Genomic DNA, 26,301 nt, shown 5'->3' with positions numbered 1-26,301 from the left:
AAAGTACCATTTAAGCATTTATAGAGCGCAGATTGGCATTTATTTGAAACATGAATACACAGTACCAATAGAAATACAAAAAAGCACTTTCAAATCAAAACACATTTGAACATCCAAAAAAAGATAAAAGAAAATCAGGAAACAGTCAAGTCCTCTTGAATTGCCTTCTGTTTTCACGTCGTCATTTTTAACTCTGCACTTGATCGTCCTGCACAGCAAATCTTTACCCATTACTCTGAAATGGATCGCGCGTAGTCTAGTCTGCACTTTGGTGGTAGAGGGGGTGGTGTCAGGATTTGTCGAGCGACACCACATGTCGAGACATTGAGGTTTTCGCCTCCAAAGACAGCTGTGTGTGTTCTATACATTCTGTTGTTTAATTGACCTCTGGTCCAATACATTGCTTATTAAAATACAGAGGCTATAAAAAATACTTTTTCACTAGTTCAGCATTAATGACTCCTATATTTGTGTATATTCATAAATAATTTAATACATAGATAAATAGATATTCTGTGTGTGGATTATAAACTGTCATAAAAGCTTTTTTTTTTTTTTTCAGTAGTACAGGAGTGACTATAAATGCCGAAAATGCTCAAGGGTTGCTGTCCGACCCTGATGTCCGGTAGACTGGGTGAAAGGCCAAGAGTTTACATGCGGATTGGCGCTGGTGTTGTGTGCCAATGTCCCCTCTCACCGTAACAGTCTCTAGCTCCGCTGGCACTCGTTCTTACTGCAGGTGGCCTGACGCTCAATCTGCCATGTGCCCTCCTCGTATGTGCAGTAGCAGATTGTACACTCGTCAATCTTCACCTCTCGGCCGGCCGGGATCACGGCTGTGTCCGCGTAGCAATTCGGCCCTGTACGGGAGAAAAACAGTTAAACTAGAGCAAAATAGAAAGCAGCCCTTATAATATGTTTCAAAATGGAATTTCAAATTGGCTTTATATATTTTTAATGCGTTTTCTTTTGTGTTGTCAGCACCGTGTCACGTTATCGAGGTCAGACTCTGAACAGGGAAAATGCACAATTTGCTCTGCTCTTGTGATTTAATGTGCCGTGTTGGAACTGTGCTCTGGTCAAACTAAGTTAAAAACTTGATGATACCGTAAGTCAGTTGGTAAATTCTCAGTTGTGCACAGTTAAGGAGTCCAGAAAAATCATCCTTTTGTTGCTGCTGAAGTAATTTCAAAGGAAAAAAAAGATAACTATGTTATTGAGGTCGCCCAAGTTTGTGTCATTTTTCTGCTACTAGACTCACCAAGGACACCGTTCAATGTGTAAAAATACAATTAGAGGACTTAAGACCCAATTCAAAGTCACATTCCTTTGTGATGCTCAGGATCTATGAATTCACAGACATCCTTGGTCAGTCTGGAAACAGGTTCTGTTGTTCTGTAAAGAGAAAATCATGCTTTACTTCGTCGATAAATCAGGCAAGGGACCGTTAATATCAGCCTCTATCAAAAGGCTGACTGCAGTTCGAGTCACATCACTGGATATTTTTAAGGAGACCTGCGGGCATTTCCAGCCATTTTTGTGGTGTCCAAACCGGCTATATTTCATGGGAAGTGGTGACCAAAATGTTTGAAGCCAAACCATGATTTTCCAACCTTAACCAAGTGGTTTTTGTGTGTAAACCTAACCAGAGCATAAGCACAGCATTTTGATGCAAGAGACATAAAAAAAAATGTGACCTACACAAACGTAAAGTTGCAACATAAAGAAACTTTAAACCAAAGCTCTGTTCCAGGTTGCAATTCCAATATCATTTAACCCCTTCCTGATTGACCAGCAACTGAAAAGATAATGGATAGTTAAAATCCAGAGGGACATCGGGCCATACTTCAAGGTAAAACAAGAAATTTGATAACCCAGTAGCTTCTGTCAGACAACAGCTAACGTTAGCATTCAGGCACTTTTAAAGATTTCTGTTTGATAGTGTGTAAAATATCAACAGATATCTTGGGAACATTTATTTAAGCCTTGAAGCAAAACGCACTAGATGTAATCAAACAGTAATGTTAGATGGGATGTGGTTAAATGCCAACGCTGGCTAATGGGCTGTAAAATATGCTGCTTTCCCTTTAAATATGGCCGGATGTCCTTCCAGATTTTCATTATCTATGATCTTTTCAGTTGCTGAACAATCAGAAAGTGGTGAAAAAACTATTTGTACCTATAATTTGATCCCCTGCATTTATACACTGCTGGAACATAACAGTATAACATTATCCCAGCAGCTTTAAGTTCAAGGAGAATGGCCACTGTGTGGTCTATTTTATGGAGATAAAATAGCTAAAGTTTTTTATAGTGCTCTTGTGCTCTCAACTCAAATTATTTTATACATTTCACATGTTATTTTGTTGTTATTATATGGCAGGATTTTCACAATGTTTCTATTCTAGTTTAAGACACAAGCTGAAGTAGGTCAATGCTCTCACAAAGTGCTTAGATATTAATTTAGATATATGAGCATATATATATATAACATATATGGGCGTATCAGTGGAATTACCCAGCCATATATTTCAGCTTTCCACACAGACTGATGAAAAACCCCTCTGTGAAAACATTAGTACATTAGTACATTGTGGAACGGAGGCCAATGGGACGCAAGCTAGTGTGAAAGTAGGACAGGACTTCAGTTATTGTTTTGCTACCACTTTTAGATTACATATCTGTTGCAATGGCCACATTTCCTTATGGAGTTTAATGCAGCTAGTCATCATGTTTCTGTGAGATAGTTTCATGACATCCCAGCGAACTTGAATGTAGTCAGTCAAAGAAAGAAGAATGAACACAAGAGACCAAATGCGCTGCCCTTCATTTCATTTCTCTCAGTGGAAAATGGGCTCTCACATCTGGGCTTTCATTGACTGTTTCCTAAAATAGTGTTATAAGCGGCACAGAAAAATAATGGATACACAGGCATAAAGCTCTGTGAACACGCTTCTGCTGGTGTCAGTGGCCATTTCTGACAGAATTTAAATTCTGACTGAAACCAACACTGCTCACGTTTAACATAATGACTTTTCACTGCGGTCCTTGTAAAGGTGGAATTTGCCGTTTCTGATATTTCCCCCCAATCTAACATGAATCATCAGTTGGCTTCGTGTCAGCCCAAAATAGCTTTTCCATTGGTCATCATTATCATGCTCTTCAGACCACTAAGTGACCACTCATGGTTGATGTAGAGCAGCATTTCACTGTGGAAGACTGCGAAGAGATGCATCCTGGGATTAAAGTGATTACGCTGAATTCTTAAGGATCCGACTCACACATTTATTTCTTCCACTGTCTACTCCTGGGATTACGACATTTAGGTTTCTTATTTAAAACTTGCTAATTAAATTCAATCTTAGATGTGCACATGAGAGGTCTTCAGTGCTCATTTGTTTTACACTCCTTAGATTGGCTACGCCACAAGAAAAGCATCATTCTTGCTGTAGGCGGCCTCCCTCTATAACTCCAAGGTTTGAATGCACAGAGTGGGAATTGTGCATAAAAAGCAAATTAAGCACTGTTACACACTGCTTTAATACAGTTCTGAAGTGCACCCCAAGGGACTGTTCTTTTTTTTATTATTTTGCAGGAAATTGGATCTTGCTAATGGAAATTTTGATGTTAAAGGTATTTGTTAAGAACTGAGCCCTGTAAATGGCCCCGAGAAATGAAGTATCACTGGGGCCCGGCTTATTTCGATGCTCCCTTCTAGCTGTCAAAATTGCGTGGACAAAAAACTTGCCAAGCCCACAACACCAGGCATAAATGTCCTCCTTGTATCACCTAGAGCATTACCTTCTTTGGTACTAGGTGTGATGGGAACGCTTTTGTCGAGTGAAAGTGCCTCTGTCCTCAACCAGTGGCTCGCAAAAAAGCACTCATAAATCATCCATTATCTCTCAAGCTGCACGGAAAAATATAAACACTGCGGGAATAGCTTCCACAACATCAGGTATAGCATAACAATGGCTATTTCCCTTAGACTAACAAGGTCTTGAGCCACTCTGTTGTATAATTAAGATGCTGATAAATGGGGAGTCTTTCAGCTGCAGCCCCGCCATTTCATTGGGCACTAGCACCCGGGAGGAGCGTGCTGGCACATCAATCAATGTGAACAGTTTGCCGAGGCCTGTCAAAATGTCAACCCTAACACATTTATAAGTCTTCAGATGAACACGCACACACCCTATCTGAATAACAACTCATCCTGTGGCCCAGGCTGCTGTCGCTACTGATTCATCATCATTAGCAGCATTTAGAACACAGCGTCTCAAATAAAAGGCACATATGTCAAGGATATCCTTGGAGAGGAAAATGCGGAAAATAATCGTGTGTTTTACAAAATAAATCAAAAATGCTTCCTCCGGGAGCTGGGATTAAATCACAACCTGTCATCCAGTCATTCACTGTTGCACGACACTCATTTGTGTTAATTAATGCATGGATTCTGCGCCGCTGTGCTCACTCATCCCTCTCACCCTATTATTCTGCCATTCATATAACACCCACCTTTTTGTAATCGCTTCATTAATATAGCATATCCCCGTCTCTCCATCACTCGTTGTCTATCTCTGCTCTCGCTCTGTGGCAGAAAGAGATTTTTATAGGCGCATCAGGCTTCACAAGAGCTTTTCAACGGCGCCCGACGCAGCAGAGACAAATGGACTGTACATGTGCATGAACAGTTGGACCCAAACTGTCAGTACAGCGTGTTAGAAGTTGGCATGGGCGGCGTGTGAAAGAGACTGCCATTAGCACCTGTGGCTTTTGGCTCCGTAGCAGCCGCAGATAATGGACAGGGAAACGAGGACACATCCCAATCATCACACCCCTTAATTCTGAAATGTTAAAAACTTTCAGGGCTCCATTATAGGGTAATGGAAAGCGAAGAATAGCAGGAATCACTCATCTTAATGCATTTCTTGAGTACATTTGCATTATAAATGCAGGATAAAAATGACCTTGCTTTGTAAAGACAGAAAGCGGGAGAAGTTTGCAGGGAGAGACGATGATTTAACAACAATATGAATAATATTTTCTTCAGGTGCTGCATGAAGCAAACTCGTGCTTTTAAATATGGACCTCTTCAGGTTAGAGCCACAGACAGAGAGTTTAATAAAAGTGCCACCTCATATTGAATGTGTGTTTGCATATGTTGTCTCCAGCCACTGCGCCCAACGAAATCTGTGTGGCTGAGCAACCCAGCTGCACCACTGTCACGACTGATGTCCTTCACAGGGACAAGCCACAAAACCTTGCCAGCCTTCACAGCGGTGTGCAGGTGACTGACTTTACTAGGAGACCTTCATTTACTTCAGCCTCATAAACAGCATATTTAAAGGTTTGGCGTCAGCACAGAGGATCTTTTTGTTAGTTTTGGTGCCTCTCATTATTCTATTGAAAAACTGCCGATAAAAACATATCGGAGTCACATTAACATCGATTTTTATTCAGAAGATAATATAGAAAATAACCCTTAACAGGCCGACCACTCGGTAACTCAGCAGTGGCCTACTCTAATTGTTAAGACACAATGTGACAAACAATTACCTTCATTATAGTGACCTTTCACTACTGTAATCATACCTCCGTAGAGCAATAATGGAAAATGGCCTCGAGATAATGAAATATTGCTGCATGATGATATAATTAAACCAAAAGGTGAAAAAATGGTTTGCCATTTATCAAAAAAATGAAATCAGTGTACACGAGTTTATTACATCATGGCCAACACACAACTCATACTGATTCCATTAGTGCTGCTCATTATGTTTGTTGTGTACACTGATGTGACTCACTATCTTAAAAAGTAGCAATGATAAAAATGTTAATGAACTGTTCCTAATTCCTGCCTCCAAAACAGCATTTGTCCAATCATAACTTAGTAACGGTAACTAAGCGCAACAGGACTGTCAAGCGTTGGACTTCCTCTCATGTAAAAGTGGAATACACAGGAATCCAATAAGAGCTGTATTGTGTATTTAAAGATTGTGGAAAACTTTTAAGTTTGGTTTCCAAAAAAAAAAAAATTGTAATAGTATTAGCAACTCAGTCCTGCTAAAGTTTACAGCTTGTATCACCCAATAGTGTAATATTTCCCTAAAAGTGTAGTAACTGTAATAAACTGTGCACTTAACCTGACCAAAAATGCAATAAACTCAGTAATGTAAGAACTAATATTGAAATAACGATTTTATTGACAATGTCATACTTTTTTAGAAAATAACAACTAAAATACTATGAAAACACTAACATCTGACAGTGATTTCATGTTTAGAAATGTAAACTCTGGGCTTTATGAAGGATTTGAAATTTACAGACAGATGGCAAATGGTTCATTAACCCACAGATGCATTAAAATAAATAAAATACCAGTGGGAAACAATGAGCTAATACCCATGCTGACTGGTCGTTGTGCATGGGTCGTCCATCAACCAGAGTGAATCTTAGATGAGGCACCATAAGAGGATGGCAGAAGATGAACATTACACAAGTGAGAGATGAACAGCTGAGCCGATCTCCATGAAATGTTCTTTTTCATCTGACTCAACGCTGGTTCTTATTGAATCAAGTGTCTCTGTTGCCTCTCTTGATCATCTTTGTGACCGGGTGGAACAAACACTTGTGGCTGTTTGTTATTATCAGATGTCATGTAGTGCACACAGTATGTAGGTGATCTGAATTCAATGCATGTCGCCTTCAAATGAAGTGCTACCGAATAGGTTTTATTACATTTTCGATCAAGTCTGAATTTTAGTACATTTTCAAGCGTCATTACTTTTTCACCACATTATTATATTGGCTGCTACATATCTTCATCAGATAAATTTTGCTGGTGACAGTCGTCATTTCAGCCAACAAAATCCAAAGGCATCTGCTAGAAATAAGGAACCTGCTTTTGTTAACTTCTGTGTAAAAATCAAAGAGCTGCTGTTTCAAAGTTTTGTTGCGAATTTGTTTGTTAATTTGCCTCCATTTTCACTGTAAAACTGGAGAGCTTGACAGGCATAGCAATGCTAACTAAGGCTGGCAGGGCTTAGTGAACAGCAGTCAATTATAAAGCAGCAGTAATTTTTGCATGTATTGCCTGAGACTAGCTCTGCCTGCTACACTCTTCTTGTCTGTGCTGTCAGGATGAGATGGAGGCTGCTTCAAATGGCCTAGCCACACCATTTCACATGCAAATAAACAACTTCCCTTTCACTCGAGTGTTTTTTTTACGTGTTCCTTTAAAAAAAAAAACCTGCCACATCTTAAAAGGCCCTCTATGAATCATGCCTCTCTTAATTTAAATGAGTCTCTATCCCTCTTGGCAACCAGGCTACCATGTCTCGTGTTGCTCTATTTGAAGTGATTTTGGCTCGGGTTCAGACTGTTTATCACATCCCCCCCAGATTAGTGTTGACCCTAATGTCTGAGTCTTGAAGAGCACCACTTGTTTCCTCATGCGTTGCCAAGGCGATACCCTGCAAGAGCAAAGGACAAGAGGGAGGGAGCGTCGGCCGAGGTGCCGCGGAGAGAGGCTTCTCCTGCATTGATCTTTTTTTTTTTTTCTTCAAAAGCAGATGCTGTGAGAGAGAAAACACTTGGCATCGAATTTACAGCAAACACTTCCATGTCGACATGTCTCTTTCACCTATATGTTGTGGAAAATGAAAATAACATTTCAAGAAAGAAAAAAGATATGGCTCTTTGAGAGAATCAATATTGTTTAATTGAACTTTGTGGCAGGGAGTGAATGATAGTCACAAACTTTACTGGGTATGAAACCATTTAATTGCAATGTGTTCCAGCGCTTTGAGATAATGAGTAAAAAATGATGAGAACCTGCCTCCATTCACAGCTGTTCTTTGATATTCATGAACAACTGTCTGGGGTGGATGTTCGCGATACCTCTCACTTTCATCTAGCTCCCCTGGCTCTTCCCCAAGTGTCTCCTCGCATACAGGCTGAATAACACATCTGAGACAGGGTGCTCTGCCATAAGCATTGATTTTGCATGCCTGAAAAGGCCAAGATAATGCCCCTGCATTTTTGATGAACTTATCAAACATTGAAATACCTCATTGTGATTTATATCAATAGTGAAAATGGTGCAGCGGAGAGGGGCTGTTAGCTGGGAAATGAAAGTAAAGACAGCAGGGATGACTTGTTGAATGTGAAACCAAATCAGAGTTCTCTATTCAGATCTGATGTTTCAATATTTCGCCTCATTTGTTCCATTTTCTCATATTATATACTTTTTATGCGCACTCTTCAACTCTGTGGCAGTTTTCTTTCCTTTTTAAACATCTGGGTGAGTATTTAATCCTTTCCCATTAATGAGCTGAGCTTTGATGTGACACTTTGAATGCATCAGAGTTCCTGGGAGGCCTTAACATCTGTCTACACTTCAAACAACATCTGCAGACAAGACAAACAACACCACCTGAGCGGGAACTCTCTGATGACCTCCAATAACCTTATTTTACACCGTCAGTACTTCATCTTGGAGCTACCACTGCGGCACTGTCTCGTATTGAGCGCTGCATGATCAACAGCGGCAAGATGGGAGTTGACAATCAATGATCCTCATCATTTAAATGGCAGCGTCTGTAATACCTGGCAAAGAAGCATCATGAATAAAAGACAAAGTGAAATCCGATGTCTAATCGTGATATTGATACAAGCTGAGGGAAGATCAGTGGTGTCGGTTAGAGTGATGTCTCATTTTACTTCTGTTTATGCCTGATTAAAAGACTGTCCAATTATTAACAAGGTATCCCCTATAGCTCATTTTTGAACATGGCTATGTTTGTTTTATGGTGTCAAGTCTAGCGTGAAATGAACTGCAAATGCAAATGAAAGCATGTGCCAATTAAGCCTTCAAAGGCAACAAGTTTTTTTTTTAGCTGACAGAGACCTCCATTTTCTCCGCTGGGTGGAAGGTCATCAGTATTGTGCAGAGTTTGACACTCACAGAAATGTTTGGTGATTGTGGAGAGTGATTACACAGTGACAATCCCACCACTTTTCATCAAATCAGACCCAGAACTGCTCACTGTTCAAGAGGATATTAAACATACTGATACAAAGAATCTCTACTCTGCTCAATCAACAGTTTGAGCGCCGACATTCGCAGCTATCCTGGACATCTGAAAACACCAGCAGCGGGGCTAGCGATGAAGTGCGGAAGTCTCAGAAGTGATTGGCACGAATCTAAAAAGATAATAATTTTTCACCTGCTGCAGCTTTAAAAACTCTGTAGCCTGACTGCAGCACAAATGAGGCGTAAATGCTGCCAAAGGCTATTTCTGCCTCTTCATAAATACCACTGTGCTCTTGCAGGTTACTCTAAAGGAGTGTGGGACCGATCTGACAGAAGTTGCAAGATGATGTAGCGGCAGAATCCTAATTTTAGCAAAATGCCACGCAGGTGTATGTGTGATGGAAAATAAAACAACCAGGTTAAAGGGGCACTCAAGTGAGTGTTAGTATTTCATTTCCATACATTTGGAGGACTCAATAAAGAGAATGTTTTGAAAAGAACGGTCAAACTCAAAGCAGCAGAGGACAACACGTCCTGACTGTTAGTCCCTTCATAGGTCAAGCTCCAACAATGACACAGCCTACAATTCCCATAATGCAACTCAGCAGAGAGTGGGAGGAGCTCTTTTTGGGGAAAAAAGAGGCAATGTTAAGAGGCTGACGGCTGTCTTGAGTGGACATGAAACTCTTTTTGTTTAAGTAATAATTGCAAAAGAGCAACAACTGTGTGAGAAAAACCTGGTTGTCTGATATCAAATGTACAACCTGCGCACACAAACAAATTAACTACAACTCCCACGGTGCATTTCCACATGAAAAGAAAAATACAGTGATGTGAAACTGACAGTACAATCTGGTACTCAATTAATTTACTTTTGCATCTGAGACCAATTAATTCACCAACGATTGCACCGTGTTTTGTTTACAAATTCAACAGTGAAGTGTTTTGAATTCTCCACAGTAATATTGGGCCCACACGGTATTGTAGTATTTACAGCAGTCCACCATGCTAAACTGACAGAACAAGCATGATGTCTCAGAAACAAAGATGTAACAATTCAAACTGATGGCCATAACATACACCTACAGCATTTTTTAACTAGAATAACACTGAGGAGAGCGCATACCTCCGCTAAGGCCCAGCAGTCCCCTTTCATTCAATCAAGCCTAATCCAATAGCAAACTTTATACCAGCCATAACTGCTTAACCATAATTAGCTCACCAGAAGTAGGATCAGCATCAAACTGTACTCACTCATAGGTACCAACCACCTAAATATGCCAGATTTTTTTCATCAAGACCCATGGATTACTCCCTGAGAAAATGAAAATGTTGAAAAATGTCCTATCTCATAATGTCAAAGAAAGTGATAGAGAAATTCAGTCCCTTTATCACCATAAGTTAATAGGATCTATTCTGGGCCAAGACACATCCTCCATCCAAGTTTCATTGAAATCCATTAATTCGTTTTTGTGTCATCCTGCAGACAAACCAACAACAAACCAACCTTTGTGGGGGTAATTATTCATGTGACTCCTGTGTTTCCATGTTGAGGAACAATAAGGATGTCATTCAAAGAAAACATGTAAAAGGGAATTTACAGTGTGGTTACAGTACATCCAGAAACAGCAGGTACTCCCACTTCACAACCTTATTAAACACTCTCTGCCTGGTAAAAGCCCTCATGTTTCGAACTCGAACACGCCTCCAGTTTGTAGCGCAGGTTTAGAAAGCTTCTCCAGAGCCACAAAGACATTACACAACTGTTTGCAAAGGCTGAGTAGTACTCCACATGATGAGTAAACTGGTCTCAATGTGTTAAATCCATATAGTGTCCATTTAACACAGAGTCCAATCCACAGAACTGAAAAATAATCCAAGTATTTCTAATTCAGACAGTGTTAGTTGTGGTTTGGTAACTTGGCGTCTTAGACATACTGAGCTCTGTTTATTAAATGGTAATGTGTGGTAATCTTATGGTAATAGGAACTGACGCCATCTTAAAACTGAAAATCCTCATCGGCTGAATGAGCCCGTGGATTTTGGTGGGACTTTTGAATTAAAATGCCCGTTTTCTTCAATCTACCACGTCCCTGCACATACTGTACTGTATCCACATCTGTGTCTCGTGACGTGCCTGAAAATGCAACCTTGCAAATCCACTGGGCATTTCACAGGGGAAAAATATGGAGCACTGCCCAAACTCTGCACAGAGCCCTCTCAGCATGATCAATATGTGCATATATAAAAAGTGGGTGAACAGCGAAAAAAATGGTAACAAAGGACCAACATGTATTTCCCAAGATTACAGCAGGCAAATATTAATAGAGTGTGGAACGCTCCATGACTACCAATGTTTTCTACGCATTATCTCTGGAGGTTGTGACAGGATTTTAATTTGAGTGTGACAATCTCTGATTGATAACTGGTGATGTACATCCATTACATACAAAAGCTTAGGTTTAGAATGAATGTGACATTCTGGATGTAATTATGATGAGCAATTAGATGGTAGTCATCTGCTGAATAAGGCGTTTTGTGGACATTTATTTATTTCATCCAGTCGAATTCACTTCTTGATATATGTTTTTCTCTTTTGTCTCTTTTGAGGATAAATCTCTCCGCAAGACAGTTGTTTTTGTAATTTCACTTGCCCAAAATCTGTTATTAATAACTGTCTTGTGTTTACCCTTTAATGTGGGAATGCTCGGTTTAACAAACAGCATTAAAAACAAAGCATCTTGCTTGCAGTTTCACTCAAATGTGATATTAGCAGCACTGTCGTCTAATAAGCAGCTCATACAGACAAAGCATTTTTATGTGCAACGTACTGAGTACTTGTCTCTATCACAGGGATTTTTCTTCATACAAATTGCTTGCTCTTGTTTATAGCAGACAGCATGCGCCACTTTAAGATTCCAAGTCAGAGATACATATCGCAAGTCATCATTCTTTTTGCTGAAGGAAGCAATGTTGCTGACATTGCCACGTTGCATTAGAGTCACACCAAGAAAACAAGGGGACATAATCTAGGACATGCTGTCTGGAATCATCCGAAACAACTTCAGATAATCGACTCTGAGCCGCAGAATTCCTTCTCTTCAGACGGGCCAAAGCTCTCAAACCAACAGGATCATAAACTTAGCAACCCCTAGAAGCGTAAAACGCAAGTGGACCTCAAATCCCTGGACCAGACAGTAGAGACGGATTTGGAAAATGTGGTACAGCCTCATTCAGATGAACTGAGTAATGGAATTAAGACTGAAAATGAGATATGAGCAAAAAAAAGAAAATTATTTTCTATAATTATTATCTATATGGATTATCGATTAATCGTTTCAGTCATTTTTCAAGCGTTAATTTAAAACATCTGCTGGTTCTTTGTCATTTATGACAGTAAATGAAGAGTCTTTGGTTTTTGGACTGTTGGTTTGACAAAAAGCAATTTAAAGATGTCACTTTGGGAAACTGTGATGAGCATTTTAAAGACTAAACAATCAATTACGAAAATAATCAGGTGATTAACTGAAAATGAAAATAATTGTTAGTTGCAGCTCAACTTCAAACAAAACAGTCTGATATGGCATGAGACTGCAAACACTGCAGTGCAGCATGCTGCGTGCTTTGCGTCAGCAAAATAAGTGTCATGCTACCTTGCCCTCATAAATCCTGCTGAGGTGCCCTTGAGCAAAAACATTTGTCTGGTCCCCTCTAATGGAGCTAACAAGCAGCCACCACCAGTAGGAGGCTGGTTGAACTGTGGGGAAGTGTTCACCGCAGTGTTGTTGAAGGAGATCCACTCACCAGTCTTGCAGATGGGACAGCACTGATCCGGCTCGTACTCTGGGTCCACACACTCCGTCTGAGGGCAGGCTGCCACAGAGCACAACACCTCTCCGCTGGGCTCACATCGGCACTTCTCACATGGAGACACCTGGGTGGCAGGGGAGGAATAGTAATTAACACCACTATAAACAGTTCACAAACAGATACACCGACACACAGACAACAAAGAGTCTTCTCCAAATAATTAATTTCTTGCTATCTGTGTCTCTGGCTCTTTGTCTCAGTGTTTGTGTCTCTCCTTTTCCACTGCTCTGTCTCTCTACAGCTATCTCTCAAACACACACACACAACAAGACACACACACACAGACACACACACAGACACATACACACGCACACGCACGCACGCACACACACACACAGAAATACTCCTGGCTGTCTGCTTGGCTTAATACGGTGTGCACTCACTGTCACAAAGCTACATCTATAGGGAAGTCTCATCCTTCTCAACTTCATTGCCAATGAACGCCTCATTTTAGGGAGAGCCGAGTCGAGAATTGAACTTCGCTATCCAATCAGTGGATATGGAAAAATCAATGGGAATGGGAAACAACAGAGAGATGCTTCCAATTTTCTTGGCGCGTGAACACAAACGTTAGAAATGACTCGGTTATCCAAGCTTCCCTTTATGTCTCGAAATAGAACAAATATGGGACAAAAGCTGGAAGTGACAGAATACAGTTTGAATTACATCAATCTCCTACATTTACAGTGAAAGGCTTCATTTAGCAGCTGCTTGTATAAAGCCATACACCTTTCGTCTTAACAAGGGAGCAAAGGTTAATTCTGCCAGCATTGCTGTAGATTGTAGAGGCTTGCGCCTCCGCATGGCACTCCACTGTGAAAAATGGAGCGAGGCAGCACTTAGTACAATGCCCCAGAACTTAGTAATCAAGCATAAAAACCTGCCTGTTGCTTAGTTTCAAAGCACCCCCCTCCACACCGCATAGCACAAAGGCTGACGTACTGTATGCCGCTTGTGAGAGGAGAGCTTTCTGTAGATTTCCCCCAGCAGGAACTAGACATAGAGCTGTCGGCAACACCGTGAGCCGGAAGAAGAAAATCCCATATTAGCCTTAACCTCCTGCTGAGACACTCCCCAACATAAAGAGAAGGCATTAGGAGCTGGAAAATGTAACTTCTTGACGTAGACATTGCACCGAGATTGTGGTGCACTCCTGAGTGGAGCCTTTCTGGTTTGTCTCTGCGTCTCTTCACAAGCACCTACATGCAGCTCTTTGCAACAGTTGTAACATTACTATAACTGTAACCGTATCATGTGTATCAACAAACTGAATATGGAAACACTCTGCTGAGCCACACTGCTACATTAAGCCTCCGGTAATATTCAGGCTTTGTGTGAGAAAAAAGACAAGTGCTGACCTTTGCCATTATAAATCTGCCTGCCTGTTCGCTTGCATGCTGCAAGGCAAGGTAACTAGTTTATTGTGTAGTGCTTGTGATGAACTCCATTGAACAGCAAGAGTGTTTCTGTCAGCACTCCTTTGTTTGAGCGTGTCAAAAATGAGTGAGTGCAGTCAATGGGCTCACCTTAAACTCTTCTAGAGAAGCGTAGATCTTGCCCCGAAACTCGCAGTAGTTTTTTTTCTCCTTGCACTGCGGGCAGCATTGGCTAGTGTCCACTTTAATGCAGCGAGGGTGAACCTTGGGACATTCCGGCTTGGTGCACAGAGGGCCCTCGTCTGTGCAGAGGCAAGGGCACGTCGAAGGGCCCGGGGTGAATTGCTCGCCGATGGCGAACACAAAGCCGCTCTCATCCATGCAGCCTTTCCCCCTGTAGTCTGGGTAGGCGTACTCGTCGATGGCGTCCAGGGACAGGGTTACATCACTGGTGGGGCCCTCGTCTATTTGATTCAGGCTGTCCTGTTCGCTCCACAGCTCCTGGGACTTCCCGCCCTTAGATCCTCGTGTCTGGGAGTTGAGGTTGGGCCTGGCGCGGCTCACGGCAGTCCTGTTAGGGCCCAAGACATTGATTTCCTCCGGCTGCTGCTGCTGAGCGCCGTATCCGAGCGGCTCCTCTGGGGCCTGCTTGTCCTGATGTTTGTCCTCCCTGGCTTGGGTCAACACCCTTTCCAGACGTTCTCGGCTCGCTGGTAAGGTCGCTATAGGATTACACTGAGCGCCGCTCATCAGGACCCCGAGAACAAAGAGAACTTCTGCTGTCATGGCAACGGAGTGCAGCATCTCTCCCCACCACCAGTGAGGTGGGAAAACACCTTGGCTCACATAACACACTTCACATCTCAGGTGTGAGCCAGTCCATCTGTAAAAAGAAAATTAAACTGGGGTTATGTGCTCTGTATTTTGTCATTTTTTACCCCGGGTGTCTCATTCAGCCTCTGGAACAGTGTGAGAAATTCAGACGACTTCAGAACACCACTCCATCGTGTCAAACATCCTGCTGAGTGTGACGCAAGTCTGCAGGATCAGTGAATTGGATCATCAGTACAGGGAGTATTCATAGGGCCGTGTTAGGAAATCGATACTACTTCATACTGTAACACCACCCTGCATCAATCGGTCGCAGCGCTGACAGAGTAAGAGGAAAATAGCCAAAAAAGGGCCTGAATCTAACACTCTGAAGCTCCTGCTCCTCTTATGGAACAAAGAGTCAGGATCAATGTCTGCTTTTCTTAAATGAATCACAGTCATCTGTACAAAAGGAGAAATTGATTTGAAAATAGAACATAATTCCACTCTGGAAAGATGAAGTAGCCATATCAATTTCAAAATAAAGCCTGATCTGCTATATAGCTTTTGCAAAGATCCATAGGGACATCAAAACTTTCTCTAAAAGAAGCACACTAAATATCTCTTTGTTCTGTTTTAATCAAAAGTAAAAGCACATCACTTTCTTTAAAGTTTTCCAACAATGTGAGGAGTCAATACATGGCAGCTCAAGTGGAATGAAATCCCAGGATCAACTGTAGACGTTGCAGAGGCTGCACTTTTGCTTTTTTTCTTTGGAAAAGCTATAGTCAATGTTTTTGTTTTGGTCTCTTGCTTAACTTGATTTACTGCGGCATCTTGAAATTCAAATGCCTGATAGGACACTTTGCTGCGTTCACTGGCCTACTTCCATTCATTTCCCCACCAAATGTTCGGTGTCACCGCTGAGCTCCGTTTAACAGGCTGCAGCCGTGTTGACATTTATAGCTTATTTTGAAAGGAGGTGAGATTGAGCTCCGTATTGACTCACTCAACAATTAACTGCAATGTCCTGTCTGCGCTTGTTTAGGAATACTTCACTGTATTGATTATTTTGTCAACCTCAATGAACACAGCTAATTTCCAGCAGAGTGATAAGGAGCCCTGAACAGGAAGTGAAGAGAAACTAAGCATTAAATAAGCCGTGAGTAAATCCGTTTAGGTATGTGGTAAAACATAGAAAGAGCAGAGATAATGCTGGAACAACCAGCTGCATTAATTCTATCCGACTCCAACAATGAAGCCAAAGTCTCCCCATATGTTTTAAGTCGTGTAGTTTGATATTCATGAATTCTGATCCATTCAGAGGGAAAAAGGCTGAAATTGACTGCTGGCACGCCAGTGGTATTTGAGCTGTGTTTTAGCTGAATTGCTATGTTTGAGGCAGAATCCTTGGAGCTGCTGTGGAACTGAGAGGAAGCAGAACGAGGTGCATACCGATAACGCTGCTGCAGCTGAGTGAGAGAGAGATGAGCCCAAGCCTCATTAGTAAAAGGACCTCATTTGGCTTTTCTCAGCCTCACCTCTCCACCTTAACAGCTGTTACTAGCTGTCACACAGTTACTGCTGCCGCTCTGTTCTCCATCAAGACGGAGCTCTGGGTGGCCCTCAGGCTGATTGTCAACTGGGCACAAACTAGCCATGGCACCACAGTATTTACAGGATAAGGCTGGTGAAACATTTTTCTCATTGTCCACAAATGCCAATGAAACGACCAGCAACAAACTAATCCTACTAACAAGAAGTAAATAAGTGTAGTCTATTTTAGGTTATTGCCTAAAACTGTGCCACAGACCTCCACTGTTGCTCAGAAACGATTAAAAACACATCAGTGAGCTGTTGTACTGCTGTTCCTTCACTTTGATGAGCATGAGCAATGTAGTTTACTCTGTCAGTGCGGTTCTCCACTTGCCATATGCTAGGCCTGTATTAAGCAGTAGTGTAGTGGCTTGTGGACTCCATCTGTCTGTCGGTATGTAAAAGCTGCTGGTGGCTGTGTAACTTTCAGTTCATGAGACAGCAGATAGCTTTGCACAAAAGTAGCAGATTCATATGAAAATGTGTGAACACGATGGCGTTGTGACTAATTGAAATGCTACTATGAAGGACATAATGCATTCAACATGAAATACTGCACTCGACCCTAGCTAGCTAGCTGTTAGCTAGCTAAAATAACTGTATATTGTGTTCCCTATGCAGACAATAATAAGCACACAAAAAGACTCAAACCTCCATTATGCCTTGAGGTATTTGCTTAAAAATATGTAATATTTTGAATATTTATTAAGTGCCTTTGAGAAGATTTCAAAATATCTAGATATATATCATGTATTGGGGTACAGACTACAAGTATCACAGAATTATTTTAAAGGTGCAATATGTAAGAACTGGCCACCTGTTGAACTCATACTCCCAACAAATAGGGGCAGAATATAGTCAGAGTAGTTAACTGCTGCTAATGTATTCTGTTTATGACTGTAGCTACTCTTAGCTTGTTAGCTCAGTTAGCCATGCAGGTAGCAGGAGTTTTAGTGTTTACAGGACGTTGGACAGCTCAGAAAAAGAGGATTTCAGGCCCAGGGCTAGCTGGTTAGCATGCTTAATTCAGTAGATATCTCTGCAACACAATACATAGATGTCTTTGACTTCAGCTCAAAACTCTTATTTCTTCACATTCTGTTAATATTTTTTGTTAATGTTTAAACTAAAATTCTAACATATCGCACCTTTTAAGGCCATATCACCCTGCTCTATTCAGCCAAAGTTTTATTAATTCAGCTGAACACAGTCTTCAACAAATGTTCTACTTATTCCTGTTCGAGAAAGTTTTGCTTAAACTTACTGTGTGGTCGCTGTCTCAAGAAGACACAGAGCCTTCTTGAGAATAGAGACTAGTGTCTTTGTGACTGCTTTTAAAGATTTAGGTCTTCAGCAGGAATGAATAGGCTCGGGGCAGAGTGGGAAATCTCAAAGTACTGAGAGATAGACTTGTGCACATTGGTAGCTTTGGTCTCTCCATGACATTTGTTAAGAATGAGACATATATAGAAGTCCATCCATTCCCTTTAATATTAAGCCTTTACAACCTCATCCAGATTCTGTGCATCAACAAATTAAAGTGCTACGTTCATGCCATCCTAATGCCATCCTACTGATCTCAGATATCGATCATAAATGTCTAATTAATTCTTAGCACAACGTGTGCCAAATGTCATGAAATGTTAGCAGCTAGATTGAAACATAAAATTCAGTTTTTACTACTGTGCCGACTGTTAAACAATGTTAAGATCCCACTCCTCAGGTTCAAGTGATGGCAAACTTTCATACATTTATAGTGTTGCATATAAGCAATTTGGTGAAAGGTCATGGATTTATCTTTGCCCCACAGCCCTGCAGAGAATTCACTTTTTTGCTTCACTGCTCTATCTTGAATGCTTGCAAAGATATTCTGGCTAGAAAGAAAAAAACAACTGCAAACTGACAAGAAGATTCAATACAGCGTCTGCACTCCTCTGCGGTGTAGGGTGGAGGCTTGTAGACTACTACTCAGACAAATGTGAGTATTAAATTGAGTCTAATGAGCACATAATGTTTGATATACCGCATGCATGCTTCTGTAAAATCTCTTTAAGGATCGGGACCTGATGTAGCAACTCTCTGTTTTTACCGGCATTGCTGGAGTCAAAGCGATGCAGCAGTCAGACTCATAATCTCAGCACTCATGTGACCTGACATGGCCCATGCTCAGTGCTTTACTAACTACTGGTTGCAGCCATCAATCAGCAGTATACCAGGGTTAATATGAGCCAACATCACTGAGTTCATTCACACTTCTGACAAATTTGAACACCCACTTTCGAGCAACAAATCAACTCTCTAAGTGGTAAAACATCTCTGCAATTTTCACTTGTCAGCTCCAAATAATTATCTCTGGAAAACAAACACTTACCAACGCTGAAAATTAGCTGTATATTTTGGTCTTAAAGAACAGTCATCTCTTTTTTTACACCAGAGCAGAGCAAAGTAGTCATGTGGTTTTCCTGTTTCCACATCTGTTTGGCAACTGACAGGACTCTGCGTGGTTCCAAACACTGGAGTGGTCCAAGTAATTATCAAGTGGCACAAGTGCTGAAATGTCCGGCCAAAAATGGTCAATTAAAAACGAAATACACATAAGAACAGTTCAAAATCTCAGTCAAATTCTTGTAGATTTTAAAATGCGACAACATGTAAGGGGTTGGACTGACAGTTTTAGGAACCAGGCAGAAAGCCTCTGGAGGTGAAACATGCGGTATATCTCCAATAAAACCAAGACCTCCACTCAGCTTCGCTGTTGTGCTAAATTGTAATCTTATCTTGTTTCTTTAATTGATTTTTGATGAATAAATAACGATGCAATCAGAGGCTCTGAGAAATCATGTAGTGTGTGTGTGTGTGTGTGTGTGTGTGTGTGTGTGTGTGTGTGTGTGTGTGTGCGTGCGTGTGTGTGTGTGTAAATTGGCAAACAAACTACACACCCCTGGAGTAAAATAAGGTCCTTAAATATACACATTATTAAAACATCTCTGCGCATATTATCAAATTTTAATGATCGAGCAGTACAAGAGTTTAAATGAGCTGAGTTTCTAATCCTCCACCGTTTAGCCAGCCAGCCACGGTCAGGCAGCACTGGGAGAGTTGTCAGTTCAAACCTCAGGCCTGACAGGTCGAACAGCAGGAAAACCTCAGCAGGAAACTCAACAGGAGCGGAAGTTTATTTCCATCAAATACACTATTACATCATAGGAACTCAGTATCAGTGAGGAAAGTCATATATAAACCTGTGTTGATGTGCTCGCTGCAGTATGCATACTATATAGTCCCTTCTGTTTGAGGTCTGCAGGGCTTTAACAGCCAAAAATACACATTTCAGATTGTTTTAGTACTTTAATACTTAGTGACTTTTTCAACAAAATGCTATGAGGAATTTGTATACATATAATTTTGAACTAATAATATGTTTCAGAGGTCTGCTACTGAAAATAACAGGTTGTTCAATAGATATTTCAACTGTGTTTGTATTCCTGTTGGAGTTTTAGAGGCTGCTCTAATGGGTCAGTAATGTCACTGTGTAGGATACAGTAACTGTATAGTTCCTTGTCTATGAACGGTCTTTTTTTGCAAGCAGAAAGAATAAACGTTTGTTAATGCTTAGCCAGTAAAACATGTCAAATCTGAAATATTTCCTTCTTTGGTCCAATAACAATTGTCTACTGTCACTTCATTATTGTCGCTTTCAAGCCCAGTTTGTGTCAAATTTAATTATTACCACTTCAGCACCTTTCAACAAGTATTCTACAAAACATTTAAACGGATAAAAGCTGTTTATACTTTTACACCAATGTCAGCAGAGCATATGGGTCAACACTACAAGTACCAGATCTCTGCCAGGCAATGCTGTCAGACATAATGTAGGGCACTCCCCATGTCTGTAGCCAAAGCACCAGGGTTGGGAGAGTTACTTTAAAAATATACACAGTTAGTAATTACCTGTTAAAAAAAGGAGTCAGTAACATAATTCAAGTATAACCTCAACACCAAACATATGCAAATAAAGACTAGAGAATTAAATTTTTAAAAAGACTTTTATGTATTCGGTTTCACTCAAGATCAGAGTGATGTGTGAGATGTATTCTTCATTTTAAAGTTGTTATCCTGTTAGTAATCCCCTTTTTTACTGAATGAATCTGTAATCTAATTACGTCTTTTTTCTGTATCTTTACCAGAATGCAGTTACCTTTGTTTTGTTTTTGATTACATAATCCCGTTACACGTATTGTTATTGTTATATTTAAGCCTTCTAAGCACAGCGTAAAGACTGTGATTAAATTTCATGCTTATTTTCACCACTGTGTATTTTTACTGCCTTTAAAAGTAGAGCCTTGCCAATACTTGATTATTGGTGTCAATGCCGATAACAATATTAGGGAGTTTAAAAAAAAAGCTCTGATATCTGATGTATCGGTCAATATTGTTTTATATATTTATACACAGAAACACATTTTTTTGCAGTTATCCCTCAAATGTAGTCATCAAACACTTGGCAACAAAGATACATATCTAGTGGACTCAGGATATTTTACAGTTTAGTTATAATTTCTTTGTCAAAAATGACATTAGTGCACTGAAACAATACCCTATCGCTATTGAGAATATCGATTAAAAATGTATTAATCAACAATCAGAGATGGGCACAAATTCATCAAAAGAGTATCCTGTTACTTTACAAATACTTGCTTATCAAATATATTAAAATAAAATACAGAATACTGGTATGAGAAAATGAATTTAATTGAAATGCAAGAGATTTTGAATTTAGAAAATACAAAATGACAAACTGATATTATTACATTTTAACAATTTAGACGCCTCAGTATGGACAGACAGGAGCTCCGCTATTAGAATTAAGGCTTTATTTTATCATTCAAGGAACCTGTTGTTCACTTTATCTGTTCTGTTAACTCCTAATGTAGCCTGCCCTGACTTTGCATTGAACAAAGATCAATCATGTCAATGATCAACCAGTAATTGGTTGTTAAGGCGGACAACTATCGATTAAAGAAACTGCTTAAAATTTGCATCCCTAACACCAATATATCTGTGATAGGTCAATATCGACCAATAATACATATTGGTCGGGCTCTGTTAAAATAATCATCAGTCTGAGTTACAATGGAGATTCATATTTCTGGGGGAAAAGCCTAAATAACTCGATTTTTGGGTATAAATGAGGTCAAATTTAACTATTCTGAATGCTGGCACAAAATCCATTTCCAGTGAACAAGGAGAGGTAATCACATCATGAGCGAACACTCATCAGAATAAGACCTGACTTACATTAAAATGTTTCCCTTTACTTAAAAATATTCCACTTCTCTGGCTCCAAATCTCTACAGCTTGATTTCCTGCACACATTAAACAACAATCATCACACATTACACTAGATGCTACCTTGGAGTGGCAATGCAGTATACAGCAGCAGAAAATTATAATTATCTGCCTTAAATGGCTAAATCCACAATAATACAACTGCATTTTGTTATTCTGCTTGCCTATTAACATTGCAAATTTAGATGCTGCCATGCCCTGTGCCATTACTTTTGTTGACTAACTATGTTTCCACTTTCCACTGACATTTAAATGTTGCATTAGCTTCCTGCAACACAGAGAATGAACTCACTATTAGCCTCAGTGCTTGCCAGCAAGAGCGGGTTTGGCCATTATCGTCACTGTAGATATAAATCCCCCCACTCCAAAGGCCAAAGTTCTGTTTACAAGTCAGGCTATTGAACGTAGCCGGTTGACCACTGAGGTGCAGCAACAATGATTAATCAAGCAGGAATTCAACCTGGCTGTTGGTTCACGGTTCAATGATGCTCACCATCGCATTGATTTATGACTCATAAATTATTGTCGTTTTCATTACCCAGCAGAGCGAATACGTCTTGACACACACAACCTGAGCTCAGTGTGAAATTTTTAGCTCCACCTTGACTAATAAGATACTGTTATTCATATAGATTGAATTGGCACGGCTTCAATAACACAAAGCACGGCGGTTAAGTTGCGTTAAGGTTGACCTGCCTCTTGCTTTTCTTCTTTGATGCCACTCAGGAAGGATCCTTGCAGGGAGGTTGATCGCAGTTTCACACACAAAAATGCTATAAATAGGGCCAAATGTACTGAGGCAGCTCTCTCATCTCCAGGAATTTTCCACACGAGAGCTCAGATGTTTTTGTGTGTTTGTTTATTTCTAATTACCATTTGGTATTAAAAAGTGTGAGCAGTATTTAAAAGAATATTTTCAAATCTGATCTGGCTGGAAAAACCTCATGTTGACAGGAAAAGAGAGCGAAAGTGATGCTCACAGATTCCTCCTTGTTTTGATGTGTGTTTACGGCCGGCATCGTGCACTAGTTCAAGTCTGACACCGAGCCTCCAAAACAAGCAAACATGCACATTCACATTGTCTTGGAGAATAAAACTCCTGCGATGCCCCTCTGTTAAATCAAACTGGATGTCATTGAGAGGAAAACCATCTCCTCAAGGCTAGAATTAACTCAGACAGACAATATGGCCTCGCCGCTGTGTGCACTTCATTTATTGCACATTACAGATTCTCCTACTTACACTGCTCCTACATCCCAACATGCCATCGATGGCACACGGGGAATGCAACAATTTACTTTGAGGTCTACTTCAATTTATGACAACGCAGATCACAGGGGATGAGATGTGAAATGTTTAGACAGTGGTGGCTAGTGGGCTTGGATCTGACAGGGCCGAGAAAGTATTGAATTAATGATGCCACATTTTAAAACTCGTTTTTATACAGATAAACAGTGTGAAATGATGAAATCCAATTAGAGCAATAAGGGACACTAAGGCAGGATCCAAGAGTATTAAGCCATCTGCCAGTGAGTAAAGATTGCTGCAGGGCTGCCTAATTGAATTTTATCCTCTGACTGTAAATCTTATGAGTGACCCAAATCAGAGGAAAGTTTGCCTAAACGTGCGGTGCAAAACCAACGGCCCTTGCACAACTGTCATATAATCTTAAGGTTATGTGCGGTGGAACAAGGTGAGAATTTGCTCACACACATAGGCTGCCAGGGTGAGTGTGTGGCTGGAAATGCAATAAGAAGAAGAGTGTAAATCAGCTGGATGTTGAGATGACGATGACGGCAGGCAGCCTTTTTATTTTTACTTTCTTCTGTGTCACACCCGGGGGGGAGGGAAAAAATGGGTTTAACAGAACAGAACTGCACGAATAAACACTAATATTTTCAGAAAAGCGTACATTTTCAAAACCCTATCATCTTTTCTAAAGCTACGAATTTATCAAATGATAAACACACTGTTTTTTACATGTTTAGGCTGCCCGCTCTTCTGTTGAAGGCTGTGTTGACTGGATGTAGCACCCTGGAGTGTGTGAGCAGGCAGAGTCTTTGTGCAGCCACTGAAATCCCTCTGATGCTTCTTAGAGTAGCCTCAGTCCCATTTACATCAAAATACCCACACACTTGACTTACACTGATACCTATGCCGCTTCTACAGGTGCATCAGCCTTTTTGCGCAGGCTGCATTAGAGTTCCCCCCCATCAGGCTCATTTGCATATAAAGGCTTTTGTGATGGATGCAATTTAATTTTCAGCCAGGCACGGTGGCTTCCCTGTAACCCCGAGAGAGTCAAAATCTTCCAAGAGATGCAACCCAAACACCAATTTCAGCAGAACAGTCTCAGCAAACTAAGTTGATGTGATTTCTGAGCATATCCAAGCAAACGAGACTACCATGCATGAATCAAGAAAAAGCTGCATCCTGACACAGCAGCGTTGATATAATTCACCTGTGATCCTCGGAGTCTGTCTGTATCCGTCAGTGCGCTGGGTTGAAACACAGCCTTCGGACTGCTGGACAGCGGGAGCCACGACAGCAACAAATGATCAGTAGTGAGGAGATGGAAACTGACGCTCGTTAAGCCAGTCAAATGCACAGTTTCCCCGGAGGATGCTGCAGGTCATCAGCGTGCCGCGCTCAACTTTAATCGCCACAGTGAGTGAAAGCGCTCCGTCTCCGGCGATCCGCCGCTGAGAGTGCCGCGCTGCTGCTGCTGCTGTCCCTGCTCCACACTGGCACTTTGTTTCTCACGGTGACAAAAAAATAAATAAATAATTGAATAAACGGAGGGGGGGTGAAAAAAGCGTTCAGACGTCACATGCGGCCGAGCGGCCACCAGGTGGAGCAGTTTAAAGTGGGTGAGGAACAACAGGCAGTCAATTAGTGAGACCAGTGGACGTTCACAGGTCGGTTCATAAGGTCCACATGCGGCGGTGATTAACGACTTTACTTAATTATCTCCGATTAGAGAGTCGTTTCCGTGACACAGTTTGGTCAACGCGTAATTAGTTGCCTAATGAGAAAAGACTAAAGCACATTATACAAGGAGGGAATTAAAAGTGTGGATAATTGTCAGTGTAATACCTGCACGGTGCACATCAGGAAGCATGCAGGGCCGCAGACAGGATTTTTAGATACACTGAAGGTCAGGAGCCCCACCAGGATCCCCAGCCCCCATACGTACCCCCCACTGAGCATGTGGCCACAAACAAATACATTTTGTCTTATTATTTGGATTATTCACGTCTTTTCTTCAGTTAGGCTAATTATTCAATTACACTTTCTGTTTAATTCATGCTTTCAATCATGCAATTCATGTTTGCCTGTATACTGTAGTTGGTAGCTACTAACATTTAGCATAGCCTACCCAGTGAGCACAAACCAGGATGTCAACATTGATTACTAATTAGGAAAAAAAAACGTCTTTTCAACCATCTAAGATGCCGTTACAACATCAACCTGTCACAAAACACAAATATGCGTCATTATTTTTGATCATTTGTTCATATGTAGGTTGAAAGAGAGATGATAGTGATTAATGTGAAGGTATTTCTCCAGAGTCATATTGCCCTGGCAGGTGAGATGTGGTCTACACAAAGACTTTACTTCAACACATTTCATTTTTCATATAAAAGTTCAGAAATATGGAACTATATAGTCCAGGACATCGCAATGGGAGTACTTGTGCATTAATGTAAAATAAGACATTGCGCTTACTGCTGTAAAGCACATCGGCATGTGCTTTTAGTTTTTATTACTTCGAACCATAACTTGTAGGGCAAATTTCACAAGTTGAAGAAATAAGTACAACCTTTTAACCCTGAAAATAGCAGTGGCTGCGGTGGCTTAATAGGGTAAGTGGTCAACTGTGAGTCCGAAGGTTTGCTCTGAATGTGAATGTTTAATTAATTTCTCTGAGTAGTCGGTGAAAAATGTCCACTTTTGAACCAGTTGTAAACGTCTTTTCAATGGAAAAATGCTCACACGTTATTCTGAAGTAGTTACTGATTGCACAGAGTAACGGCTGAAAAAAATGACACCATCCATCTATAGATTGTTTCCCTAGGTGTTGCTTTTATGATATTCGCTCTGCTCCAGGGCTCAATTTTTCCCAGAAAAAAAATGATGGTCGAATTACAACACCAGTGATGCCAGATGAGAAATGTTAAATGTACCAGAGGTTCAAAGTTATAGTACTCTTGGGGAAATGATCGTACCTGAGTCATAACGACAAGAACAATTAGCCGTGATTGT

General features: G+C 40.8%; 1 protein-coding gene across 1 annotated transcript; it reads right to left on the bottom strand.

Moving 5' to 3' along the window:
• Positions 1-24,784, bottom strand: vwc2 (von Willebrand factor C domain containing 2). Its single transcript, XM_084376408.1, has 4 exons — positions 24,497-24,784; positions 14,431-15,163; positions 12,839-12,968; positions 1-860 (listed from the first exon to the last, which is right to left on the bottom strand). Exons 2-4 carry the CDS (start codon positions 15,082-15,084, stop codon positions 709-711), a joined length of 936 nt encoding a protein of 311 aa, XP_084232534.1. The 5' UTR covers positions 15,085-15,163; positions 24,497-24,784; the 3' UTR covers positions 1-708.
• Between the last annotated feature and the right edge of the window lie 1,517 nt (positions 24,785-26,301).

The sequence above is a fragment of the Pagrus pagrus genome, assembly GCF_965226575.1.
Source record: "Pagrus pagrus genome assembly, chromosome: 15".
NCBI classification, from domain to species: Eukaryota; Metazoa; Chordata; class Actinopteri; order Spariformes; family Sparidae; genus Pagrus; species Pagrus pagrus.
The sequence above is the reverse complement of the archived record's forward strand: the minus strand, read 5'-3'. Positions and strand labels throughout refer to the sequence as shown.

Coding starts and splice junctions, on each gene's coding strand:
- vwc2 (XM_084376408.1), bottom strand. CDS start 15,084: ATGCTGCACTCCGTTGCCATGACAGCAGAAGTTCTCTTTGTTCTCGGG. Junction 12,969..14,430: donor CTTCTCTAGAAGAGTTTAAG/GTGAGCCCATTG, acceptor CCTGCCACCCAG/GTGTCTCCATGTGAGAAGTG. Junction 861..12,838: donor CTGTCCCATCTGCAAGACTG/GTGAGTGGATCT, acceptor TCTCCCGTACAG/GGCCGAATTGCTACGCGGAC.